This window comes from Corvus kubaryi, unplaced genomic scaffold (assembly GCF_017639235.1).
Source record: "Corvus kubaryi isolate FWS band 111438036 unplaced genomic scaffold, C.kubaryi_AGA036_p1.0 37300, whole genome shotgun sequence".
Classification (NCBI taxonomy): domain Eukaryota; kingdom Metazoa; phylum Chordata; class Aves; order Passeriformes; family Corvidae; genus Corvus; species Corvus kubaryi.
In genome coordinates, this window is record NW_024581093.1 from 5,717,864 (window position 1) to 5,741,671 (window position 23,808).

The 23,808-nt window shown below is 52.5% G+C and overlaps 2 protein-coding genes across 3 annotated transcripts in view; both read left to right on the top strand.

Moving 5' to 3' along the window:
• The window catches only part of EDC4 (enhancer of mRNA decapping 4), a 33,658-nt gene extending 21,200 nt beyond the window's left edge, over positions 1-12,458 (top strand). Inside the window, exons 20-29 of the mRNA XM_042027241.1 lie at positions 300-452; positions 1,826-1,862; positions 2,641-2,821; positions 4,714-4,869; positions 5,593-5,708; positions 6,377-6,542; positions 7,705-7,891; positions 9,094-9,313; positions 9,971-10,134; positions 11,406-12,458. Of these exons, the coding sequence (XP_041883175.1) occupies positions 300-452; positions 1,826-1,862; positions 2,641-2,821; positions 4,714-4,869; positions 5,593-5,708; positions 6,377-6,542; positions 7,705-7,891; positions 9,094-9,313; positions 9,971-10,134; positions 11,406-11,598 (1,573 nt within the window). The 3' untranslated portion in view covers positions 11,599-12,458. The remainder of the gene's footprint in view (positions 1-299; positions 453-1,825; positions 1,863-2,640; positions 2,822-4,713; positions 4,870-5,592; positions 5,709-6,376; positions 6,543-7,704; positions 7,892-9,093; positions 9,314-9,970; positions 10,135-11,405) is intronic.
• Positions 12,459-13,199: 741 nt separating this feature from the next.
• On the top strand, positions 13,200-16,315 carry NRN1L (neuritin 1 like). 2 transcript variants are annotated; one of them, XM_042027242.1, is made up of 3 exons: positions 13,200-13,302; positions 15,631-15,793; positions 15,875-16,315. In XM_042027242.1, the coding sequence occupies exons 1-3, from the start codon at positions 13,245-13,247 to the stop codon at positions 16,146-16,148; spliced, it is 495 nt and encodes a 164-aa protein (XP_041883176.1). In that variant the 5' UTR covers positions 13,200-13,244; the 3' UTR covers positions 16,149-16,315. The 2 variants fall into 2 exon arrangements, with proteins under 2 accessions (XP_041883176.1, XP_041883177.1); XM_042027243.1 differs by lacking the exon at positions 13,200-13,302 and adding an exon at positions 15,137-15,350.
• Positions 16,316-23,808: the final 7,493 nt, after the last annotated feature.

The window sequence follows — 23,808 nt, forward strand, 5'->3', positions numbered from 1 at the left end:
AGTGTTTGCAGCTAAAGAGGCATCGTTCAGCCACACTGCCTGGGCCCTGGCTGCCCCTAATGCAGGGACCCTCCAAGCCTTGCTGCACAGCACTCGGGCTCAGCCTGAGCAGACCTGGATCAAAGCAGAGCAGCCTGTTCTGAGCTCTGTAGAGGTGATTGTGAAAGGTTAAGGTGGGGGTGTCTGTAGCTGACTCTGGCTGTGTGTGGATGAAGAGCTGTGTGAATCCCTCCCCTCCATGAAGGCTGACACAGTCCAGTATTGTGAGTGATGTCCTCTCCCCTGCCATTCCTTCACAGTGACCATGATGATGAAGTTGCAAGCTTGGCTTCTACATCAGGTGGATTTGGTGCCAAAGCATCTGCGCAGAGGCTGCCTGTGAAGGACTGGAAAGTCAAGGCATCCCCCCGGGCTTCCCCAAAGCTAAAGCGGAAGGGCAAGAAGGATGACGGGTACGCTGGGCTTGCCAGGTCACAGGGGGCTCTGGGACCAGCTGGGCAGGGCCACAGCCTCTCGTAGCCATTGGGGTCTGAGGCAGCAGCCAAGGGCTCCCAACCCTCACCCCATTTGCAAAGGGCAGGAACCCCACAGAAAGCATTGTTGGTTACTCAAACACTGACTGTCACTTGGGCGTGGGAATAGTTCTGCACTATCTCCAGCTGGGACTCAAAACCCAAAATACAGCCTGGGCTTGAGAAGAATGTGTGGGAGGTAAATTGCACATTGTGAGGGGACACTGGGTCCTTTCACTGGTTTCAATGAAGGCTTCATTGGAACTGTGATGCTGTGAGTATCACAATGGCCTCCATTTCTAATTGGCTTCTGAACAGTGGCACAGTGCCCTTGTGCAGCAACATCTATCATTTATTACCTGCTTGCTGCTTTTGTGTGTTTCTAAATGTGCCTATATCAATATCCTGTGAATGAAAATTGGTGACTGGAAGGGTCTGCCCATGGCACATTAGACCAATCTGTCTGCATCAGTGTGAGGAGAGCAGCACAGCTTCTGCACGGGGCTCCCTCCTCTTCTTGTGTTCCCATAGCTGCATGATTTGAATCTCTAGCTCTGCAGATCATAACAAAGATGGGCTACGGCATTTAATTCTGGCTGTGGTCCTGCCAAGTGGCACCCTGAAGCTCTTGGTTTCTGAAATGGCTTTCACTTTTTCTGCCTCAGTCCTTTTAAAGTTGATGAGTGGGTACTGTCTGAGAACTAAAAATGTTTGCTTTTCTTCATAGATCTTTGACTTTGATGGGATCAGTTCAGTCACAAAGGGTCTCCTGGGAGCCATGTGTTCAGTGTTTTTCTTTATTCTGCTCTGTGAGGTGGAGTGCATCACTAGTTTCTTCACCTTGAGAGCTGGAATCACACCAGATAATTTGTGCTCATTCATTCTAAATTTTAACAAATGAATACTTGTTTTTTCTTTGGTAAAATAACAGGAGATGTTCAAAAGCTGTTTGGCAAAGTCTTCCCTTTTTTTTCAAAGGCTTTGAATTTGGACAAAACTGAAAAATCAGTGTGCAGTGCACTTTGTAACAGTCCTCATTACCACTTGGTTCAGGTCTCCTCTCTGCAAAGGGACCAGTCTGTAAGGAACTTCAGAGTCTGCGAATAGTGCAGATGATGGAGTCATAATAAGGACTGGGATTTCATCACCTTCCCATCGTTCTCCATGTTATACAAGGCAAAACAGAAGTATGAGCTGGAGTGTAAAATCCAAAGCAACCATAAAATGTGTGATCTGTTTTGGCAGAAGACTTGGATAATAAGAGGAGTTAATTGACATAACTGGGTTACTACTCTTTCTCTGTTTATTTCCAGGGATGTGAACCAGTCACCAAGATCATCTAACAACCAGGTAAGTCAGAGTTGCTCTTCATGACACTTCATATCTTACTAGGAAAGACCTAAGAGAAAGTTCATCCCAGTTCCTTGAAGTATCATGGGCCATGCCCAAGCAGGTTGACATGGGGCTGCACTTGGGCTTGACATTGCTCTGTGCTGACACGCAGCAGAGAAGGAGCTGCTCTGTGGTCTCCAGACTGATGATTTCCCTCTCATATTTGCTTGCGCCTGCAGCAAGATAAGCTGTTCCCAGCAAAGAAGGGGTTGCAGGGGGACTGGCCTTGATATGTGTGTCGCCTTGTTCCTTCCCCTTAAAGGTGGGTCCTCACACTCCTTTAACTATTTTGAGGAGGTGACGAGACAACACACTATAGATTTATACTTCTCCAGTTGTTTGGTTCTTCATAAATAAACAAAAGAGCTGAAAAAGTGCTCTAAGAAATCTCCTTACTGTACTGATTGCACAGCTCTTTCATGAGTGTTTGAGTGTTTACATTCATGCATTACTCTCAGTACCTGGCCAAAAGTGAATAAAATCTGCTTTGAAGGAGGTCTTGAATCTAAACAGTTGATATTCTAAGCAAGCATTTATTCATTCCATGCAGGAACCTTGCTTTATCAGTTTATTCCTTGGCACAGTAGTTCTTGGGAACAGGCATTAAGCCGGTCCTGTTTTCTGCATTGTGTGTTACGCTTCACTTCCAGGCACAGGGGTTGACTCAATGCCGAGCAGAAAGCTCAGCTGACCTCCAGTCCTGTTAGAAATTAATGCTTGTTCTTTCCACATGTAGGTGACACCAGAGTTCCAGGATGAGCTGATGTGCATCCTGAGGAGTCAACAGCGGGAGCTCTCCGAGCTGCGGCAGAACCAAATGGAGCTGCTGCAGAGACTCACAGATCACCTCGATGCCATCCAGAGCTCCCTCATGGGCCACATGGAGAGGGTGATTGACTCCCAACAGGAGCAGGAGCGTATCCTTGTATGCAGATGTTGAGTGGAAGGTTGCAAGGCAGACTAGAGGCACGAGGAAGGCTCAGAAGGGTCAGGGATCTTGGGAGCGTGGGGCCGTAGGTGCAGTGCGATTGCCTGGCTGCAGTATAACTATTTTAGTTCCTCTCAGGCCCTTTCTAAGGGTAAGAAACTCAGAAATAGAACAGAGAAGAACGGACACTTCTTTCTCAATGCCACTAAATCTTAGTTACCCATTAAGCCATAAGTGCTGCAGTGCTGGTGTAGACCAGAGGTGCACTTGGTACATTATCCCACCTCAGAGAGTGGCCAGTTGCACAAGAGTAATTATGGGATGATCCTTTCCTCCTTAAGGCGAGTCGGTACTTGCACCAGAAATAGCATCTGGCTGCCATACTGCATAGCTGGATACAGAATTATCTTGTTTGTCCACATTTATTCATATGGTGGTCTACAGGTCCCTTATGTGTTGTCTGAGAAGTATTTTCTTTGGTGCTTTCAAACCTTGTATCCAGTTGTTGGTATTGTACTGTGAGTCGTTGGTTCCTGTGTACATTTGCTGCACTGACTTTGGTTATGTTCCTCAAAATGAGCAGCTCCAGCCTATCTCATGTCTGAAACCACTCTTAACTTCCATGACAACAGTTTTCTCTATTAATTAGTCTTGGATTTTCCTTTTTTGGCCATCACTCTGATATTCACAGATAGTTTAGATACCTTTCTACTGAATTTCAGTGTCCAGAGCTGCTTTGTAATACTAGAATAATTTTTCTTTCTGCACAGCTTTATGCATGGACTGAATTTTGTCAGCAGCTGAATTGTCATTTCTTTGTTTGTTTTGTCTGAGTTTGGTGTTTGTTTGTTTAAGATGTGTTTGTATGTTGGCTCCTTCAGAGAACTTGCTTGCTTCGTGAGGTATGAGTAGCCTGAAGCCTGGGTTTGCTCCCATGCACTGTATCACTTATGTCCACTAATTCCATCCTGTAGAAACATTTTTACCAGCTTGCTGTTTATGGATAATGGACTTGATGGTTTCTGGTGTTCTGGTTTTAGCTCAGATAGAGTTAATTTTCTTCACAGCAACTCATGTGTGTTATGTTTTGGATTTGTGACTAAAACAATGCTGATAACACACTGATGTTTTTGCTGTTTCTAAGTCCTGTCAAGGCCTTCTCTGTTTCTCACGATGCTCCACCAGGCAGAGGCTGGGGGTCGGCAAGAGTTGGGAGGAGACAGAGCCAGGACAGCTGACCCCCAGTGACCAAAGGGATGCCCCACACTGTATGACATTGTGCTCAGCTGTAAAGGCTGGGAGAGAGGAGGAGGAAGAGGGGACACTTAGAGTGATGGTGTTTGTCTTCCCCAGCCACCATTAGGCATGAGGGAGCCCTGCTTTCCTGGGAATGGCTGAACACCGGCTCGCCGATGGGAAGTAGTAAATGAATTCCTTACTTTGTTTGATTGGCATGTGCAGCTTTTGCTTTACCCCTTAAACTGTCTTCACCTCAACCTGTGAGTTTTCTCACTTTCTCCCTGCCTGTTCTGTCCCCCATTGCCTGCAGAGGAGTGGGTTAGTGGTTGGCTGAGGCTGAGCTGCCTATGGGGCAGCCAGGTTAACCACAGTATGTAGGAAACAGTACTGTCCAACTTCTTTTAGCTGTTTGACTTTCCTATCCTGCCTTCCAAAGCTCTTCTCTCACCCTGATCAATTGTTTAAGAGCACCCTGTTTCAGGAACACAGCAGTAATGTTACGAGATCCCTCTTTCACCAGAGCTGCACATTTGCTGTCACCGAGCCTCTGGAGGTGAGGCTACTGTCCGTCTTCGTGTACAGGAGTGTTGTGGGTAGACAGGAAATCTGTTGTTTGTGCTCCTTAACACGAGTTCTCATTAGAGAGAAGACTGGACCGGGTGCTGACGGAAGGGCAGCAGCGCAATGGGCAGCTCCAGGAGCACCTGTCCCAGCAGCTCTCCCAGTCCCTGTCCACAGCTGTGTGTAACCGTCTGGAGAGGACCATTCGGGAGGAGATGAAGAAGACAGTGCCCCAGTGTGAGTGTGGCTGCCTAAGTAGGGGAGGTGGATCCCTACAGGTAGCTCCATAGGGATGGAAAGCACACTGCAAAAGTGCTGGCACTGTATGAAGCAGGAGTTAGTTTGTGTGAACACCAGGCTCTGCACAACAGACTGCTGTGGGCCCCACTGTAATCTGAGAAGAGGGGCTGTGAATTAGAAGCGGTATGAGGCTCCCAGAGGGAATGCCTTTCCAGAGAGTGTGGTCTGACCTTCCATTATAATCTCTAAAGCCTTTGGAGTCTGTTCAGTGGAGGAAGGTGAAAGAGGCTGATGAGTTTGGAAATGCTGAGACTTGGTTGGAGCAAGCTTGAACTTGTCTTAGCCCTTTCTCAATGCGCTGGCACCATGCATGTAAGGAAATGTTCCAAAAACTGCTGGTGGGAAAGCCTGCAGCCAGTAGCTGCCTAAGGCAGGGCTACCTGCAATTCTGGATCAGGTCAGCTCTGACTTTGTCACACCAATTCTTAAAAACCTTCAATGCTGGAGGTTCCACAACTTCTGGTGACTTCCAGAGCTGTACCACCTTCCTAGCAAAAACTTTCTCCAAATGTCCAGCCTTAGCTCCCCAAGCACAGTTTGTGATCATGGTCCCTTGCTGTGTCATATCCAAGAATCATTTGATTGCATTTTCTTTTTTGGGCTTTGAAGTGTGACTTTAGGCTTAAAGCTGCAATTTTGTCCTGTTTTTGTTATGCCTAGGCATTTCCAAGAGCATGGACCCTACCCTCAGCCAGCTCAGTAGTACGATTGCTGCCAAGCTCACTGCTGTTGAGGGGACACTGAAAGAGAATATCACCAAGCTAGTGAAATCAAAGGTAAGGAGAACTAGAGTAGCTTTTCCTGGGGACACTGAGTTGTCACCTGCCTGGGTAGCAACTTCTTACACCTTTTCCTCTCACCTCTGTCTCTAGGTAATGCCAGTTTAGCTGCCGGTAGTCAAAGCTCTTTCATAGTCTCATTAGGAGGACAAGCTCTTTGTATGCTCCCCTGCCCACTTTGCCTCATTGGCACTCCTTTCATTTACCAAGTTGTTCATTTTCTACTAGAGTAGAGATTCTCACCACAGCAGTGACTTCTGGGGCCAACTCAATCAGTCAAGTGGTGAACATTTGACTGGCTCCCTTCTATTCTCCCTATCTACATTATTTAGGGAGCATGAACTGCTTACTTACCTTGGCAGGGAATTAACGGTTTTTTGGGAAGGAGGAGGAGGGGAAAGGAGCTGTTCCACCTTCCTTTGCTCTACAGCAGGAGTACAGAGAAGTGGTGCTGGTTTTGGGCAGCCCCTGAGCAAGCAGAGGTTCTGCCTGCTGGAGTCACGGTGCAGCCTGGCCAGTGGGAAGAGCTGAGGGAGCACCCTTGCAGACACTGGGCTGTCTTTACCTGGTGTGGATGTGTTGCAGGGACCTGGTATTTGCCTACATCCTTAGTCCTGGAGCAGGCTGTCATTAACTTTCTGGAATCTTCTGTGTGTGCTTGTAAGAACCTTACAGACAGTGTTGTGAGGGCCACAGCTGACACTCTGCAGGGACCCATCCAGTCAGCCTACAGGGAGGCCTTCCAGAGCGTCGTGCTGCCAGCCTTCGAGAAGAGCTGCCAGTCCATGTTCCAGCAAATCAATGACACCTTCAAGCAGGGCACACAGGAATGTGAGTAGGTTTTCTTCTTTAGCTCCTCTCTGCACTATTTGCATTAGTGGCTGACAATACGTTGGCCTTACGTTTTTGCCTTTCAGAGTTTCACTGGTGAGTGTTTAACCTTTTAGCCCATCTGTGTGTTTTGTTTCATACTTGGGAAGCAGAAGTGGGTTGGGTTTTGTGGGTGGTGCTTTAAGAGCAGAGATTCATCTCTGGTCTTTGTAGCCCATAGCAAAACACTCAGCTGTGTTCTGGGAATCTGTGACTATCTATTGAGCAGGAGAGCCCAGCTGCAGGATTATCCCGTCCTGGTGTCAGAAGCATGATGAGTGGAGAGTGTAGCAGTCCTGCAGCTAGGCCCTTCTCTCAGAGGTGTAATGGATTGGAGAAAGTTTAGAGAAGAGTGCCAGGATGACCAGAGATTCAATAGTGGCTGAATAGTGTGGACATATTCAGGCTGAAATAGAGTATACTCTTGAGTGAGGAAAAATGTACACTGATGCACTTGGGAAGATCATTCCTGTTCTCAGGCTTGGAGTGGGGGGGGCTGGACAGATATTACTCTGCAGAACTGGTTTCTGAGAGGGCTGAATGTGGCCAGTGCTAGCACAGTGACTTCTGTTGGCCATAGATTTGCAGGGTGTCTCCAACTGCTGTTTATTTTGCACCCTTCCTCTTCCTCACAAGTCTCCCACAAATACAAGATCTTACATTCTTCTCCCTTTTGATCAGGCCACTTCATAAGATATTTTAAAATACAGATTTTAAATCTTTGCAGACATGATTTCTTTTTTGTCAGAAATGTTCCCCCTCTTTCTTCATTAGCATTGAACTAATGCAGATCGCAGTTCACACTATGTATGAAATAAAACACCCTCACTGCTGCCTTCACCTCCCCTGAACAAGGAGTGCCTGTAGAAGTCTGTTGTAGGAGAACTGGTGGGTTTGTTGCTATGCTGTGTGATCCTGTGTGATGGGGAGACTGGAAGCTGGGTTTCTAGTTTAATATAATGCAGCCCAAACAAAGCTTGTGCTTCTACTCTCTCCTGTGTTCATACACAGGCTCAGCAATTGCTTCTGCTGGAGAATATGTAGAGCCTGGCAGTTGGATTTCTGCCCTGATCATCTCCACAGGTACAGATGGCACAAACATCTCCCTCTCTGCTTGTTGCAGATATCCAGCAGCTGGAGGCTCACTTGAAGAACAAGAAGGTACGAGAGCAGGAGGTGCGGGACCCGCTGCTGAACCAGCTTCGGCAGCTCATCAGCACCTTCCAGAGCACCACGGAGCAGCTGGCGTCCACCATCGCAGCCAGTGTCCATGCTGAGGTGCAGCACCAGCTGCACATCATCGTGGGCAAGTAAGTTGGCAGCTGGGCTTGTGGAAAGAGGTACCGCTGAGAGGTACATGCGTGTCACAAGCACCTCTCCCTGCTTAGTTGTGGAAACAAGCCAGGAGCGCTGTTGGGCTGCTTGTTGGCCCTGCACATATGGCAAAGCACATGGGCTGGTGAATGTTGCCCACAGAAGGTTTCCCAGCTGTACTGGGAAGCTCAGGGCCTGCCTTTCCCCTGGTCCCATGTGCACAATGGAGAACAGAAGGATCTAAGGCACCCCCTAAGCACACTCAAATGTGAGCACTTCCTGAAGATCATTTCAGAGGAGTCTTTTGAAGGCTTTTCTCTACTCCGTGTCCTCAGGCATAGAGTTTCTACGGGCTACTCTCTCTCCCCCCAGCTGCTCTGCAGCAGTTCATGCTTTGCCCTCCTGGTTTCAGGATGGGATCCCAGCAGTGCCTCCAGCACATTCATGCCATGAGGCAGTGGCCAATTGCCAGACATTGTGATTGGTTGGTGGTCACCTGCGGGGCAGAACAACCCTGTCTATTTTAAGCCACTAGAACATATGTCAGAGCACACTGGGGTCTTCAGTGCAGGCCAGAGTTGCCAGAAAGGCCACCAGACTAAATCCTGGTCTTGTTGCACGGGCTGTGCTTGTTCCCAGGGAAGCCCTGCTTTTCTACCTGCGGTAGAGCAAGTTTGGTACTTTGTACCCTTTGTAAGAGGGAAGAATCCAGCCCTTGAGGGAAAAGGTGTCACACAGAGCAGCAGAGTCTGCACTGTGAACTGCTCTTCTGTGGAGAAGTCACAGGCACAGTATAAGTGTGTTCTCATTCTAAAGGTGTCATCTGCACACTAGGAACTGCATCTAACAGATCTCATATAGGAAGCTGGCCCCATTTGGAGGTAACCCCACAGCTGAGTTGCCTTGCTTGTAAGCCAGAGACATTAAAGATTTAAAACGTTGTTTAATGAGAGACTTAGTTCCCTGAAATGTCACTTTCCTGCACAGAATTTCAGCATCTTCCAAGTGCACCCTGGGACAGTGTGGTGTTGGCCACAGAGTTGCCTGTGCCTCAGATCTATTTGTATGAACCCTTTGGGAGCCACACTACAATAAGCAAACCAGCCTGTGCTTTCTCGCTGGTATAAGCTTTGTGCAGTGTTATCCCTCAGCTCTTCATTCTCAGAGGTGCCCATGGGTTCTGTTTTGTTTTTCTCAGCATGCAGGAGTCTATTTTGGCCCAGGTGCAGAGAGTCATTAAAGGAGAAGTGAGCCTGGCTATGAAGGAGCAGCAAGCAGCTGTCACCTCGAGCATTGTCCAGGCAATGCGCTCGGCAGCCGGGACACCCATCCCCTCTACTCACATGGATTTCCAGTCCCAGCAGACTCACATCCTTCAGCTGCTCCAGCAGGGACACCTCAATCAAGCTTTCCAGCAGGTACCTAGTTTTCCTGGTAGTCATCCACTGCTTGTTGGGGACCAAGAAGGAAAAAGGACTCCTTGGGGTGGGCACATAATCTCACAACGGCTTACACAGGAGTTGACTGAAAGACCTGTGGCAGTGGAGTGCTTGAGGCGTGCAGTTCCTCTCATGCAGGTGAAGCCAGAGCTATGCAGGTTCCATTTTTCCTTCATCCCTGCCCATGCCCTGTCAGGACAGTGTCAGTGCTCCAGTAAACCAGCGTGTTTTGCCATCAGTGGTGACACGTGGCGCACCTCTGAAGAGCAACAGCTTCATAAGCCTCTCCAGGCAGATCTACCAGCTGGGGCCTGACCTTGTCTTTGACTTTGAACATGTAAGCAGATCCCTTAGAGCTGCTGCAGACAAACCCTTCTGGGAATGATAGCACTGCTGGCCCTGCCCCATGCTGCTGACAGTAACCTGCTCCCCTCTGTCTGGCACAGACACAGGTGTCCTCAGAGCATAGAGCAAGAGCCTAAAGATGGCCCTGCTGGCCTGTACAGCAGAGGTGCAGAGAGTTTTGCTCCCAGAGGAGGCTGTCAAGCCATTGAGCGTCTCAGGGCGGTCACTCTGTCCCGTGTCCCTCACCCGCCTGTTGTTCCCTGTGCATTTCTAGCTGTGTCTTCCTTGCAGGCTCTAACAGCAGCTGATCTCAACCTGGTTCTGTATGTCTGTGAGACTGTGGATACTCAGCAAGTATTTGGACAGCATCCGTGCCCACTGTCCCAGCCTGTGCTACTCTCCCTCATCCAGCAGCTCTCCTCAGATCTGGGCACTCGTACGGAACTGAAGCTGAAGTGAGTATGACCAGAGAACAGGGTCCTGTTCTTGGCACTGGCTTTAAATTCACTGCCTGCAAGTGGAAGGTGGTGCTTCGATGAAAGTTGGAGCCTCTGTAGCCTGTTACTGGCATGTTTACAGCCAGTGGTAACTCAGAAAAGTATGTCAGCATTGCCATGGAAAGCTTTGCTGCCCTGAGGTAGTAGTGGAAGGAGTACCCAGCAGCAGGTGCTGGTACCTCTGGAACTGTAGCCTGTAAATATTTACAGCCTGTGCAGCGATCTCCATTCCCTAAGGAACGATTTCCATGTAGAGGCAAAAGGAGGGATAGTGCCATGTTCCCTGGATAGTATAATATCCAGGGTAAGTTTGTTCTGTCCTCAACTCTTAACCCAACACTGGACTTTGTGTCGACAGTTTCTTGTCGTGACTGTCAGAAAGGCTCAGTGGGAGGTTGCAGCAGGAGCTACTGGAATAATTTCTGGTGGATGTTCCAAGCAAAGCTTGTGTGACAAAATAGTGACTGTGCTGATACTTGCCATGAGCATTTTTAGTGTGTGAGTCAAAGCCCTGCTATCTGCCCTTAAAAGCTAAATTGTTAAGGTACCTACAGGTTTTGACTATGGCTTGTGGGGAAAAACTACTTAAATCGAATTTTTTAACTCAACTTCATAGGAATAAAGCAAGCTAGAAAAACTGAAAAGAGCTTTAAGTTACAGACAAGCTGGTAATTGAGGTTAAAGCTGCTACTGTGAAGTTTAAACTGCGTTGTTATTGAAAACCTACAGTGACCACATTGCCTTACTCAGGCTGTGGCTTGAAAGCTGATGGCTCATCTGAACTTCAGAGTGTCTTGTTGGTGAAAGTCTTGATCTTCTCCCACCCCTTCTTGGATGGATCTTAGATGTAACCCTACACAAACTGAGCCTCACTGCTGACGAGTTTTACTGTCTAATGAGTGACTCTAAAAGCATTTAAGAAAATATTTACTGAGAGCCACCTCCAGCACCATGGGGAGTTCTCACTGACTGTTGCACCTACCTTGGTTCCAGCAGTCAGGTTGTGGGGCAGGTGGGCAGGCTGGGAGCTGTAGGCTGCCCTCAGATGTTGAGGAAGGGATAGGTGGACTCTGCTGTGAGTCAGGAACATTTATTTCCTGACGGCTGAACATACTGCAGAGTTTGGGTGGAGTAGGGAGCAAAATTGTGCATCTTCAGTGCTAACATGAACTGAATCAGATTGGGATCATATGCTGGGTTTGGTCCTAACCTTGCTCTCTCTCCTTCAGCTACTTGGAGGATGCAGTGATGCACCTGGACCAAAGCGACCCCATCACCCGAGACCACATGGGGTCAGTGATGAACCAGGTGCGGCAAAAGCTCTTCCAGTTCCTCCAGGTGGAACCCCACAACCCACTGAGCAAACCTGCACGTCGCCTCATGATCATGCTCCAGGGCCTGGTCACCCCTGGCATGACCTAGGAGGACCTGGCTGCCTGGTGGGCTGCTCCACCAAGGCCCACCCAGCAGATCCGTAGTTACTAACGATGTCTGGCTGGTGTTCAGAGCTCTTGCCAGAAAAGCTATCAACACGTGTGTGATGTCTCTAAGGCAAACGCCATCTGTGTATAGTTCCAGATAGTCACTGAACATTCACTTGGCTTATTTTTCCTAAATAGCCTCTTTTTTGAGAGTTAAATCTCTTCTTCACCTGCCCATCCGTCCCCAAGGCTGGCTGGCAGTCCATGTCTCATGCAGCAGAAGCCGATGGATTTCTTACCCCTTTAAAGGTTTGGATCTGCTGCCATCAGCAAGAGAGAAGGGAGGTGTGCGCTGAGCGCGAGCACGGGGGCTGCCGGGGCCACGCGCTCCTCGCTGACCAGAAACCTGTACCCACACCTTAGTGAAGGGCTCAAACTCCTCCTCCCTGGGATAGGCACAGGGAGGAGCTCAGCTGAGCGAGAGGGGTTAGTTAAAATTCGTTATTAGTTAGTTATTCTGAGGTTCGTTAATTCCAGATCCACAGTGGGGTGCCCTGCCCACCTGGCCCAGTGAGGCAGGTTTGGGCAGGGGGTGATGCCCCTGGAGTGCCCCAGGGAGGGGCTCTGGGTCAGGGTGCTGAGGCAGCAGCAAACTGCAAGAGCCCCGGGGGGGCCACCGGTTCTGTTGTGCATCAGAGCATGTCCACGTTTCAGACATTAGTTTTGATTTTACACTGAGGTTTTTCTTTTTATCTAAATTTTGGGGGGTTTTGTTGTTTGTTTTTTGTTTTTTTGGGTTTTTTTGGAAATAACATTAAGAACAATTCAATAAAAAACTTTTTGAGAAAAAAAAGGTGGAAACCTTCTTCTGTTGTGTGATGGAGGGAAGACTGAGGGGCCTTTGAGGATATCAAACCATCGCCAGGCTGGAGCCTGAGGGGGGCCAGGATGCCCTCTCTCGTCCCAGATTTTTTCTTGAGTCTCTGCTCAAGCCTTCCTGCGTGAGTCCAGCAGGGCATAGTGGTCTCTGCTTCCTGGGAGAGCCAGGAGGTGATGGTGGGCTGCTGGCTGTGGGAAGGGGACATTAATTCCCCTTTTCACAGCAAAAATGTCTCCAGCTGGTCCTCCCTCCTGGAGAAGAGTAGGCTCTGGGAATACTATAGAGCACCTTCCCAATACATAAAGGAGCTCCAAGACAGCTGGAGAGCGACTTTGGACAAGGGCACGGAGTGACAGGACAAGGGCAAATGGCTTCCCATTGACACAGGGCAGGGTTAGATTTGATATTAGGAAGAAGTTCTTCCCTGTGAGGCACGGGTTGCCCAGAGAAGCTGTGGATGCCCCGTCCCTGGAAGTGTTCGCAAGACCAGGTTGCGCAGGGCTTGGAGCAACCTGGTCTTAGTGGAAGGAGTCCCTGACGGGTTGGAACGAAATGGTCTTTACGTCCCGTCCAACCCAAACCATTCTGTGATTCTGTGAACTGCACGGGCTGGGGTCCAGCCCCGGGGGCTCCTCCGCCCCTCGGTGGGGCCGGCAGGGCGTGCCGGGGGCCGGTCCTGGGGCGGTGCCGGGGGCGGGCGGCAGGGCCGGGGCTGCCGGCGGCGGCGGGCGCGGAGCACACGGCGGCGGCGGCGCGGGGTCCGCACCATGGGCGGCGGCTGCTGGCGGCTGCTGGGCGTCCTGTGCCCGCTGCTCCTGCACCTCGGTGAGTGCCGCGGGGCCGCTCCGGGTCGGGCTGCGGGGCCGACTCCGCTGGGCTCTCCCCGCCGGGGCTGGGGGGCTGGCGGTGGGAGCGGGACCCCCGGCCGCGTCGCGCTCCCTCTGTAGCTGCGGGGAGCGGGGTGCCCGGTGGCCCCACGGCTCAGCGATCCATCCACCCTTGTCCCGTGTCCTGAGATGCCGGGCAAGGAGGAACACGGCTTCACAGAGCTGTCCGGGGTCTCTGCTCAGGAGGGGACAATTCCCAAGCTCTGGCTCTCCACGCACCTGCTGGCTTTCCCTGCTGCACCTCACCGGGGCGGAGGGCACCCTGATCGCTGGGGAACTGTTATCCAGCAGGTCCTGCACCTCACGGGCACCAGCGTGTCCCCTCCACACTCCCGCTCCTCCGTGAGCCGAGGGAGGATGCGGAGCACAGCGGTACCCAGTGGCATCTCTGCTCTGCAGAGAGATGGGGATCCTGGGGTTAACCTGTTCCGGCTGCACGGACAGTGGAGGTCGGGGACAACCAAACCTCTGCTGGATTTTAGGCTCAGAGGGTGGGTGACTCCGACCCTTCCCCAGGAGTAGAATGGCTGCGTCGGCACTCGCTTGGGAGCCAGGGATGCTCTGCAGCGCCCTGGGAAACTTCCTCCGTGCGTTTCCCTTGGGTTTCCTCCCTGACGGAGCCGGGGGCAGGTTTTTCCCCACGGTTTCGCAGCAGAGCAGCGGAGGTGATTTGCCCTCCTGCTTTCTCCTTCTTTGCTCGCCCTGCCCAGCCTCATGCCGAGGGAGCTGAGCGGAGGGGAGGGCTTGTGCCGGGCATTAGAGGAGCCCAGGAGGTGAAACCTCAGCCTGCAGCAGGGACCAGCCGGCTGAGGGGAGGCATCATCTGGTCCTGCCAGCCGCTGTGTCCCTGGGCTGGTGGGAGACACGCTTGTTGCCTGGCTGGGTCAAAAGAGGAGCAATGGATCCCACTCTCTCTATTGATACCTGGGATATTTGTGACCCACGTGTCCGACATCAATCTGAGCCTTTCCGCGGTGCTGTGCTCAGGGGATTCTCACCACAAACTCCTAATGCGCCCTGTGATCGTGTCAGGCTCGCCCTGGTGTTAGTCTCGACCACAGCCACTTTGCTCAGGACCCTGTTCCGGGGGTGCAGGCATGGGATGCCAGCAGCGAGGCACAGGGCTCCCTCGAGATATCCTGGCTGCCTCGGCAGTCACCGGGAAACTTTCAGCTGCTTCTAGGGTCACCTTCCCACAGGGGTCCCCCTCAGGGCTGTCCTCAATTAGAAACCTCGCTGGTGCACACCCATGGCACTTCCAAAACTCTTGTAACTTGTGAATTGGCACGGGGAGCCCACATCTTCTGGCATGCGCGACCCCTGGGGCAGAGCTGAGGACCATGCAGGTTTTCCCTGTGACCCAGTCATACACCAGCTCCTTTTGGGCTTCTCATCGCTCGTGGACGCGCTCGCGGTCCTCATGAACACACCTTGTCACCCATTGTCCCGTGGCCGGCAACAGGGTTTGGCCAGTGACAGCGGTGAATCGTTTGTGGAGCAGAGCAGGGAACTGGGGCTTCTCAGAATGAAGCAGCCAGAGTTGCACTTGTGCCTTTTCCTTTGTCTTCCCCTTTCCCTCCCCCACTTCCCCTTCCTGTTTTCCCTTCCCCTTTCTTCTTTATCCTTTCCCCTTTCCTGTTCACCTTTCCCCTTCCTCTTTCCCTTCCCCCTTCCTCTACCCACCTTTCCTCTTCCCTCTCCGTTTCCACTTTCTTTTCCCTTTCCTCTTCCCCTTCCTCGTGCCACCTCTCCTCCTTCTCCCGTTTCCCTTCCCCTTTCTCTTCCTCTCCCACTTTCCCCTTCTCTTTCCCCTTTTCCCTTTCCTCTCCCTTTTCTCCCCTCTCTCCCACTGCAGTCGGAGCAGGGACTCCAGCTTGATGAGCTTTTGCTTTGTTTTTTTTTTCTGTTGTAGTCACAAATTAATCTTTGCTGTCAGGGGATAAAGGCCGGGACAGATGGCTCCGGGGAGAGACCGGGAGGCCCGAGGTGACGCGGCCGGCAGGAGCCCTGCGGCGAATGGCAGCATCGCTGCGGGGTCGTCACATCGCGTCGGCCTCCCGGGCCAGGAGCGAAGGGTCACTACGAGTGCCCAGGGAGGGGATGCCGGCGGCCAGGGGGGATGTGGAAGCCCCTCGCCACATTTCAGAGCCCGTTGTCATCCCCACCCGGTGACACTCTCAGGCCACACTCCCCTGAGCCGGGCAGGCGGGGGGTGTCGGGGGGTCGGCGGGGGCTCAGCTCAGTCTCTCCTCTCTGTGCCCCGCAGCCACGAGCCAGGAGCCCGTCAGCATGGCGGGACAGTGCGACACCATCTACAAGGGCTTCGCCGGCTGCCTCATCAGCCTAGGGGACAGCATGGCCCAGAGCGTCCGGCAGCAGCAGCAGGAGGAGGGCGGCGAGGAGGAGCAGGAGCTGGACACCATCTGCAAGTGAGTGTCCCTGTGGGAGCCGCTGGGACGGCGGGGTGACCTGCCACCAGCATCCCCCCCGACTCCCGCCCTCCTCCCCAGGTCCTGGGATGACTTCCACACCTGCGCCAGCGAGGTGCTGTCCAGATGCCCCGTGGAAGCGGCCACCATCTGGGAGTCGCTGCGCCAGGAGTCCCGCAAGATCCAGTTCCAGGGGAACCTGCAGGAGCTGTGCAGCGCCCGGGGCCGCCTGGCCAGCGCCCAGGGCTCGCCGGCCGCTGAGACCAACCAGGCCACGCTGCGGGGCTCGGCCACCCCCCTGCACCCCCGTCTGCTGGCCCTGCTGGCCCTGCCGCTGCTGCTGCCCCGGCTCTAGCCCTGCTCGCCCGCGGGGTACCCAGGTGATGCCGGGTCGGTCCCCCCGGGGTGCTGGCCGGTCCCCGCCACGCCCACCTCCCTCCTGGGCATCTCTCATGGGGCAAGGTCCTCTCCTGCAGCACTTCAGATGGATTTATATTTATATTAAAAGACACTTTTACATTTCCCCTGTCTCTCTGCCATGGGATGCCCCTCGAGCCCCTTCCCAAGCTCCGTGTTTGCACTGGGGGCTGGAGAGGAGATGCTCCCAGCACCAGTCCCCAAGGAGGCTCGGTGGGAGGGTCTGTGACTCCATTCCCCCAGTGTATTGCCCATGGCCATGCCACGCAGTCCATAGACCATGGACAGCCCCAGGAACAGGCAATTCCCATTGCCTTGGTGGTCCCTGACAGCTGCTTTTCAGGGCTGGGCATAGCAGATATTCCCTGGTGGGTCAAATGTTTTATTCGTTTTAAAGGGTACCTTAGGAAAACGCAGGGTGCAGATTTCTTTGTCCTTTTGGCAGCCAATAGCTTGTGCTCTGATGTATTACAGTATCCCGCAGTGGTAGGGAGGAGAAGAGAGATTCAACAGGCAGGAATTGTGCGGCAAGATTGATTTATTTAATTATTTGACAAACTCTTTTATAGACTTTTTTCTTCATAGTCTAATTGTTCAAAGGATCAGCCATCCCTTGGGGTGATTGGCTAAAATCCTAAAACATCCACTGTCAAAATATTTTTCTACTGTACCATAAACAAAGCTTTGCAAGGTCGCAGGTGATCATAGCTTATAGAACTCTGCTAATATCTTCCGTGAGAGAGAAAAATAACTCATGGGACTGGAAAGAAGCAAGAAAAATTCTTGCTAGCAGCAATATTGTATCCACACTGATGGGTAACTCCAGTGACAGTTTCTGTTTTCCACCCCTTTTATTCTGGCCGTATTCGTGGTCATGAAGAAAACTATGGTTTGCAGGGAAGAGAGGTTTGGGTTTTTTTAACCAAGGTGATGAAGGTGAAAAAAACAGGGAACTGAAACTCTCTCTATCCAGGTCCACATGGAACTTGTTGAAGTTAAACCTAGATGATTTGGGGGTGTTTAATTCAGCTAAATTTGTGTCTATCAGTGGAAGATGCTGTAATTCCCATCCCTATCGCTGTTATGCTGAAAATTTGGGATATTTTTTTCCCAGCTACTAAAACCCACTGTGCAAACCAACTCCCCTAGGCCTGAGCTGGCGAGGCAGCTCACTCTCCTGGGCACAGCCATCACTCCCCACCTGCCACCTAAAGGGCCACTGGAATTGCAAATGGGCCACCCCAGCTGTGGCACAGACCACGGGCTCCTCGCTGGTGTGGCCCCCAGGTCCCGGCAGCAGTGGTGGGTAAATCTGGCTGGCATGTGGGAAACCATCCCACTTGGGAAAGGCAACAAAATCCCCTGGCCAACACAAGTGCCACCACACTGTGGATTGTTCCAGGCTCAGTGGAGAGCAGGAGCCATGAGCTCCTACGTGCCGTGGGTAGTGAGTTGCTGCTGTTTCTGTGATTTCTGGGGAGACTTCAAGGCTGTCCCAAAAACATTCCAGCAGCTGGGGAAATGGTTTTGGCCCGGGGAAGCCTTTGCACACTGTCCCGTGGCTGAAAGCCTTCAGTGTGTGAGCGAGGAGCTCAGTAATCACTGTCCTCATTGAGCCAGGGAAAATTATTGCTTGTTTCATCATGAAATCTCTTCCTGCGAGGTCTGGTAAGTTAAACATGTGATTGGTGACCTCTGGGATGTCACCCTGGCTGTCCCAGTCCTCTGCCAGGCTCTGGGTCTGGGAAACACTAACAGGATTGTTGGTTCATCCCATGGGGTGGAGCGGTTGCTGCTGATTTCTCAGCTCTGTGGCGGGCACTGTATTTATTTCCCATTATTTATTTCACTAACCAGCCTGGAGCTGGCTGGGGGTACACAAAACATCTGGGGTTGAGGCTGCCCTTGCTGGAGGAAGATGCTGATCCCGGGGCAGGTGCCCCATGGGACACGGGGCAAGACGCCACCCCAGCTCTTCTCATCCAGCAGCTGCCGCTCCCCGTGTTTAACGCCAGCGGCGGGGGGATAATCCGCCGATTCTTTCCTTCCCAGTTCCTGACAATCCTGTGTTTAAGGGTGAATTAGTGCCGGATCCCGGCAGGGTGGCTAAGAGGATAAACGCCAGCCGGGCGCCGGCCACGCACCGCGCAGCGCTCGCCGGCACCTCCGCGGGGGTGGGAGCGGTGGCATCGCTGCCGGGGGGGCTCTCGGCGTCCTTCAGCGGGGCAGGGGGAGGTGGCCGGGGACATGGAGCGTCACCAGCGTGCTGCTGTGACAGGCTGCCACCACCATGGTGACACCTGCAGACAACAAACTGTGCTGCTTCAGTCCAGCCGGAATCAAAGCCCACACCCACCAAACACTCCGCGTGTTCCACCCTGTGTGCGGAAAGACGCACCACAGAGGTCCCATGTCCTGGAAGATGTCACCGTACATGTCACAGACCCTTGGCCACGTCACCGCGTGTCCTGAGCGCCAGCACGTCTCACCACACGCAAATCACACCCTTGGCTGTGCTTCCACGTGTGTCCTGCAGCTGGAAGGTGTCACCATGTCACCGCGGGAAGGGCTCTGGGAAGCCGGGGCTGGGATTTGGGGCGCTGGAAAAGGGTGGATCTGTGGGTCACCACTGCTCGGTGACACTGCATGTGCAAGAGTCCACGGCAAAGCACTGCCCAAACCCCAGTGCCACCTGTCACCCCCAGTCCTCCTGCACGGACATGCCTGCAGGGCTGAGGGCAGCAGTGTGACAGCAAGGGTGGGCAAGCTGACCCCAGGAAAGCTCTCTGGTGCTCCAAAATTGGGACAATGAGCTGGTGTCTGTCTTTCCATTGGGTCCAAGGGTTTGGGAGAGTCCAGCAGCTGTGTCCTGTCGTGGGAAGGGACAACATCCTTGTTCCTGTCCCCAGAACAAACAGCTGGCTCTCTGCACACTGACAGCATCTTAAAGCAGCTGCCCAGGCTGAAACGAGTGGATGGTGGGGAATGAGACTGGTAGACCCCAGCACTGGGAGCCTTTGGAACACCCCTTGTGCTGTGAAAACCCCTCACTCCGGTTATGAAACTCCGGTGACCTACTTTACACTCCCTGCTTTTGTTCTTAATTCCCAGATATGGCTGCTCTCCAGATTTTGCCCATCAAGGCAAATTAATTGGAGTAGATCCTAATTTGCTCTCTGCTATTCTTTGGGCAGAAGATTAAATGCTCTGCAGACATTATCTCCCTCTCTTCTCTAAGAGACAAACCTGAATTATTAAAAAAAGAAAAAAAAAGGGATAAAGGACAGCTGAGTCCAGCTGAGTTGATGCTTGAATTCACTTTTTGTAATCGCAGAAGGGGCCAGGGAGGCCCTGGTGTCCCCGGGCAGCTGGAACCAGATGGTGACACTATTCTAGGTGGCTGTGTGAGTGAAACAGCACACGTGGCACAGTGACATGAGGGCCAACCTCCCACCATGCCACCTGACACCTCTGCCATGCAATGGCTGAATCCTCCATTCTTTTGCCCAGGGAATTTCCTCCTGGTGAAGGTGCCAGCTGGGGAATGACTCCTCATCTGTGGGGATGCCCTTGGGTTTCTCTAACTGGACGGACTGGTGTGGAGGCCACCAGCAGAGGGGGGATGGCTCCTTGCCCTTCCACAGCCCCCAGTGCCACTGTCCCAGTCTGGCATCCCCAACCAGGAACCAGCTTCGCCACCTCCAGCTTCGCCGGCACCCCAGGAGGAGTGGGAGCATTGGAAGACAAGCATAGCCTGGAGGACACTATGTCACAGGACTGGCCACTGTCCGAGCTTGCATGGGGATTTCTGCTGAGCCAAATGTCCAGCTTTCCATAAGGAAACACCAAAAGACAACCTCAATCTCCGCTGATCGGAGGCAGTGGGAACAGCTGAGCCGGAGTCACCTCTGCTGTGGGAGCTGTGTTCAGCCCCCTGCCTGGCACCGCATCTGTGCTCAGCTTTGGGGCTGTTTTATTCTCCAGAGAGGCATATGGGAAAGTTGGATTTCTTTTTTAAGCAGCTTTAATCGAACATCCTCCCATTACAACCTCTGCTGGGACAACCTTGAGCTCTGGCCTGGCATGGCTGCTGAGGCTCGGGCTCACTGCCGCGCAGGGCAGGGATGAAGCTCAGAGGAAACCCAGGTTTCCCGCTTCACCCCATCCATTTGACAGCAGGTGAGGGGTCCTGCTCTCCTGGCTTCCTATGGCCTGGCACAGCAGGAAGGCCTGGGATCCCCAAATTTCCCCATGCTCTGGATGTGCAGCAATTGCCCCAGGCAGCTTTGTGGTGCTGGGCGATGTTGGAGGTGCTTCCAGCCATTCCCATCATTCCACAAGGAATTGCAGCTTGCTGCACCCCAGTGAGACTCTGGAGTCAGCTGGCAGCACCGCAGGCAGGTGTGGGATGCAAAGGGAACTCTGAAGTTCCTGCTCCAAGCAGGGTTTATACTCATGCTGGAGCCAGCTCTGGAGCATCTCTGCATCCCCAGGCAGAGAGGATCCTCCACCTATGGGTACCCACCATTGCCCCGCTGGTCCCAGCCTGCCTTTAGCAGCTTCCACAGGAGAGGCTGTGAAGAAGCCACTAACAGGAGATACAAAACTCTAAGGGAACCCATGTTGCAGAGGGGTGAGGGCTCTCAGGAGGGAGCAGCCAGGCTGCGGGACCATGAGGTGGCTGCCTCATCCCTGGAAGTGTTCAAGGATGGGGGTCTAAGCAATGTGGTCTGGTGGCAGGTGTCCCTGCCCATGGTAGGGGATTTGGAAGTGGATGATCTTTAAAGGTCCCTTCCAACACAAAACATTCCAGGATTCTGTGATTCTTCACAGACATTCCTGCCTCAAGGGCTGCATCCTTCCCATGGGGCTGGAGGCAGGCTGCGGGTCTTGGGGATCAGAGCTGGCAGGGGATTTCAGAAGGGATCAGCATGGAAGAGCAGGGGGAGGTTCCTCTCTAGGGAGAGCAGCATCTTGGAAGGGAGGAGGCAAAAAATGAAACGACAAGGAGACAACAGCCTGTTTGGCAGGAAAACCTGCTGTTAGACCCTGCCCAAGCACAGCACTGCTTTGTGTGTCAGAAATCTGTTACCAGTCCCCTCTTGGAGGAAGGAGAAAAAAACCCGAAGGTTTTTGGCTGGAGCAGTGCTGGTGGGAGCCCAGGCACCCAAAGCCTGGCAGGACGAGCAGCTGCAGAGCCTCTCCAGTGCTCAGAGCTTCATGGCTGGTGCCCCCAGCAGCTAGGTGCTCATCCCAGCCAGAAAACTTCCTGCTGCAGCTGCAGGAAAGGCTCTAGATGGAGTAACAGGCGCCAAGATTCAACAGGCAGTGACCCCAAAGTCAAACCAGGTGCCTGACCTGGCAGGCAGTGGATCACATGGATGAGCAGACAGTTCCCCACCTCATCCCTGGGTGTTGTGCCAGGCGGATGTTGGCTCTGTGCGGATGTCTGGTGTGAGTTCTCTTGGCTCCAGTGGGTCTCGGAGCACCACCACGGCATAAATAATAGAGGAGCTGCTCTGATTGAGGTTCTCAGAAGTCTGTGGTTGTGGCCCAAGGGTTCCATGTCTCTTGGCTCTTTGACATTTTTCAGCGGTGATGGACCCGGAACTGCCTCATTCAGTGTTCCCATGAGGCTGGTCAGGAAACAAAGCTGTGAGGAAGCGACTAATGGAAGATGCATCCCCTGAGGGAAACGCATCCTTACAGAGCACTTATCCCTGTGTGAGCATCTGTGGCCAAGGTGAGGCAGCCCACTGCTCTACACCCATCAGCCGGGATGACAGAGAGGAACACGCTGGTGGAACCAAGCTAGGATGACCTTGAGAAACAGCCTAAAATAACAGGATCAACTTAAACAGGGACACGTGCAAGGTTTTGCATGTCAGACACAGGCTAAGCCACCTCTCAGGGACAGTGCGGGGGATGTGTGGCTGTGGAAACATCTCCAGAAAGAAAGCGAGGGGATTAGAGAGATGAAAACATACCAGCAGCACCATTCCTGTATGGGACAAGAAGTGGGGAGTTTCCCTTGCAGAGAACTGCACAACTCACCAGATCTCTCGATTCCAGCCCAGGCAGCCCCTTCTCAACCCTCACACATTTCCATGCCTTATCGGGAATTACACGGAGAAGAAGCTGATGACAATAATGTGCATCAGCAGGTACAGCTTTTACTACATTATCACTTACTAATCATTCTAAACAGCCGAAGATCCCAGGAGCATTAAAATAAACCCGGCTATTTTTAAAAGCATGGTAGGAGTGTGAAAATAGTCCCGCTCCACCTGAACCGCCTCGGGAATGACGTGACAGGCTGGAGAACAAGCCCAACAGCGTCGTGTTTGTATGTCCCCAAGGGAAAGGAGTGCTGTCAGCATTCCTGCGAGGTGTCATCCCTCATCCCCCTGCTTTCAGGTCATCCAGGGCCGGGATGCGGAGTGTTTTGTTTGAGGATGAGGAAAGGATATGAGGAAGAAAGTCCACAGGCAGTTACCAAGCAAACTTTGCGGGTTTTGTGGCACTTTGTAGCTGGGGAAAAAGAAAGGAGAAAGGAATGTGCCTCGTTATTCTGCTGTGCACAAGAGCTATCCCACTGGGACTGGGTTTTCCCTGCCAAGGAAAAGGACCAATGCTTCCGGGCAATTCTCTTGCAAAGGGAATGTTTTTCCAGAGTCCCGCAGCCCAGCGGGGAGCCCTCGGAGCTGCTCCATGGGCTGTGGGCTCCAAGGCGCTGCTGGGGAGCTGTCAGAGCTGAATTTGGCTCCAAAGAGGAGGCACTGTGGCCACTCTTCCGAGGCAGGAGCATGGGGAGCAGGAATATCGTCCCTGGCAGGGGGCCACCGCTCAGCCCACAGGGCTGAAGAGGGTCCCAGTGTTGCAAAATGAGGAACAGTCAATATTATCTTAAGGCAGGATGTTCTTTAATGTAAGACCTTTGTATACTTTCAAGCCTAATCAGCAAAAAAGGAGACCTAATCAGTGGGACAGGCAGCAGCCAGCATTCCTCACTCAAGTATATCCTGAAACTAACAAGATTTAGGGATATAATAAACTAAGATGTTGGTGTTTGTCTATGTAAACATCGCTAACTTGGCAAAATACTCCATGTCCATGTATCCTAGAGCTGAGCTATCTTCATTGTAGCACTAAAAATCACTCCACGGGTCAAAAAGACCCTGCCTTCCCCTGAGGATGAGCTGAAGTTACCTGGAGTTACGTGATTTCTATGGAAATTACTAACCAATCTTAATAGAGGGGCTGTGCTTGGGAAATCACTAAGCCTGAACTTCTCAGTGTAAATAATGGCAGGGAGACTCCGGTGGGGTGTGCTGGATCTGTGGAATAGCACCGAGCACCCCGGCTGGGGCAGCTCTGAAATAAACAGTCGATGTCTCTCTGGAGCGTGTCACTGTGGCCTCGGTGCACCCAAGGAACAAACCCGATTTTGTGGGCAACAGCAGGGCCAGAGCGGTGAGGGGGTGAGCCCTGGGGTCCATGGCGGTGAGGAGTTCCAGGGGCCCGTGGGGCTGAGGGGTCCGGGATGGGGCTGGGGGGGTTCCAGAGCCCCGAGGGGTCCGAGGCGGGGCTGAGGAGTC

Coding starts and splice junctions, on each gene's coding strand:
- NRN1L (XM_042027242.1), top strand. CDS start 13,245: ATGGGCGGCGGCTGCTGGCGGCTGCTGGGCGTCCTGTGCCCGCTGCTC. Junction 13,303..15,630: donor CCCGCTGCTCCTGCACCTCG/GTGAGTGCCGCG, acceptor TGTGCCCCGCAG/CCACGAGCCAGGAGCCCGTC. Junction 15,794..15,874: donor GAGCTGGACACCATCTGCAA/GTGAGTGTCCCT, acceptor CCTCCTCCCCAG/GTCCTGGGATGACTTCCACA.